The 2,381-nt window shown below is 41.7% G+C and overlaps 1 protein-coding gene across 1 annotated transcript; it reads right to left on the bottom strand.

The window, feature by feature from the left end:
• Nucleotides 1–1,389: 1,389 nt before the first annotated feature.
• LOC112466658 (histone-lysine N-methyltransferase, H3 lysine-79 specific-like) lies at nt 1,390–1,893 on the bottom strand. The gene has a single exon (XM_025034881.1). The coding sequence runs from the start codon at nt 1,891–1,893 to the stop codon at nt 1,390–1,392; it is 504 nt and encodes a 167-aa protein (XP_024890649.1).
• Nucleotides 1,894–2,381: the final 488 nt, after the last annotated feature.

Genomic DNA, 2,381 nt, shown 5'->3' with positions numbered 1-2,381 from the left:
TTTTTTTCCCCCGCCCTCATAGTCTTTTCCTCAAATCTTACTGCTCTATTTCCCGCAATTGTACTTAGCTTTACTCTCCCTGTTTCCTTATAAACTATATAGTCCGGCGTACAGGAGTCGAGGTTAAGGGTCCGCTTTACATACTTTTTATGTATTTTTTCCAATTTTTCTCTTTCTCTCCATCCCCAAATCTCTGCCCCATACATTATAACTCCAAGCACTAAATATTTAAATAATATCATCCTTCTCCTAAAGTCATCCCTGAACCTACGTTTCCCCAACCCCCATACCTGTCTCATCACTATATTTGCTTTCTTCTTTACGCTCTTAATCTGTCCACCGTTGCTTTCATTCCTCCTCAGCTCGTATCTTAAATACTTGTATTCCCTGACTTCTTCCAATCTCTTTCCTTCCCATTCCCATCCCACCTCCTTTCCTCTGCCTCCTCCTCTTCGAAAGCACGTAATCTTTGACTTCTCGGTGTTCAACTGCAGTTTTTTTTTCTTAGATACCTCTCCAGTCTTTTTATCATCTTCTTCATTCCATCCACACTTTTTGCCAGCAACACCAGATCATCTGCATAAGCTAGCGTCCATATTCTTTCTGTTCCAACCCTTATGCCGCCCGCCTATCCTGTCCTCATCTCCTCCTCCACATTTGCGATCATTATCAAAAACAGTAGCGGACTCAGAGGGCACCCCTGCCTTACTCCTTTCTCCGTCCAGAACTAGTTGGAGATTTTTCCGCCCACTCTAACTGCATCCTTCGTAAATTTCCTTGATCTTTTCTATTATCCCTTTTCTTATTCCTCTTTTCTCCATTGTTTCTTATAAAATATTTCTATCCACTCTGTCGAAGGCCGCCTTTAGGTCCACAAAGAACCCATATACCTTTCCTCCTTTCTTCCTCAATTCTCTCTTGACCACGTGCTGCAACACATATACGTTGTCCATCGTCCCTCTGCCCTTCCTAAACCCTGCTTGGGTTTCCGGCAGAATTTTATTTTCTTCTACCTCTTTCCTTACCCTCTTTGCTAATATCCCTGCATAGATCTTGTACGCAGTACATAACAAGAAGACTCTCCTGTAGTTTTCCACGTTTTTCGAGTCACCTTTCTTGAAAATTGGGGATATCAGCCCTACTTTTCATTCTTCCGGAAAGCCTTCTCCTCTCCACACCTTTTTCAGGATTTTCTTCAGCTTTTCCTTTATCCGTCCATCGCTGAACTTTCATGCCTCTCCTGCTATCCCATCTACTTCTGCCGCCTTTCTCCTCTTTAAGTTATTAATCTGTTCTTCAATTTCTTGATCCTGAATCTCCAGCTCTCCGTTTTCTTCCTTGCTTCTTCTTTCCACCTCCTTTCCTGTCCTCTTTACTTCCTCCCAACAGTTACATAAAATATTTCTCCCATTCCTCCATCTCTATATCTTCCTCGATGAGTACTCTTTTCTTCCTTTCCTTGTATATTATCTTCCATATTTGCTCTTCCGTTTTCGCGCTTCTCACTTCTTCCTCATATTTCTCTAGTCTTTTTTCTTCCTTCCTTCTACACATCTCCCTAAATTCTTTTCTTAGTCTCACATATTTCTCCTTTCCTTCTTTCCGCATTCTCCATCTTTTGTATGTCCTCTTCAGCCCCCTCTTCTTTTTCTTACATTTCTCATCCCACCAATCCTTCTCACCTATTTTTTTCCTCCTTATCTTGATCCTTTTCCTTACCATACTTTTTTCTACTGCCTTCTTCAAGTTTTCCCATACGTCCTCCACTTCTTCTCCCTTCATCTCTACCTCTTCTGCTTTCTCCTTATACTTCTTGATACTCTCTTCGTCCCACTGTATTACTTCTTTTGTCTTCTCTTGCGCCTCCTCCTCTAATCTTTCTAATCCTCCCATTATTTCTACCTCCAAGGGTTGGTGATCCGACTCTACCCTTTCTCCAATTGTTAGTTTGATTATCCTATCCCACGCCCCTCCATTCACCACGATGTAGTCCACCACCGATGCTTTTCTCCCTCCGGAATACGTCTATTCTCCTTTCTTATCGCCTCTCATATTACCGTTCTCTACCTCCCATCCTCTTTCCTCCATCATCTCTAAAAATTCTTTTTTCTCTGTGTTTATTACCTCGTCCTTGGAGTTTCTCCATCTTTCCCCATCGTTGCCCCCCTCATAATTCTTCCCTTCCCCCCTATTCTTGCATTCTCCATATTTTTCCTTCTACCCTTAACTTCCTCTCCTACATTCCGTTTACAGATTCTACTTCCTTAATATCTATCTTCTCTACCTCCTTTCTTATACCTGTTATTATACCTCCCTTCGCCCTACCTTTACATTTCTCTCTAATCGCGTATTGACATTTCCATACAAATTTCTTTGACATA

The sequence above is a fragment of the Temnothorax curvispinosus genome, unplaced genomic scaffold, assembly GCF_003070985.1.
Source record: "Temnothorax curvispinosus isolate PA1 unplaced genomic scaffold, ASM307098v1 QBEX01016449.1, whole genome shotgun sequence".
Taxonomy (NCBI): domain Eukaryota; kingdom Metazoa; phylum Arthropoda; class Insecta; order Hymenoptera; family Formicidae; genus Temnothorax; species Temnothorax curvispinosus.
The sequence above is the reverse complement of the archived record's forward strand: the minus strand, read 5'-3'. Positions and strand labels throughout refer to the sequence as shown.

Coding starts and splice junctions, on each gene's coding strand:
- LOC112466658 (XM_025034881.1), bottom strand. CDS start 1,893: ATGGGAGGATTAGAAAGATTAGAGGAGGAGGCGCAAGAGAAGACAAAA.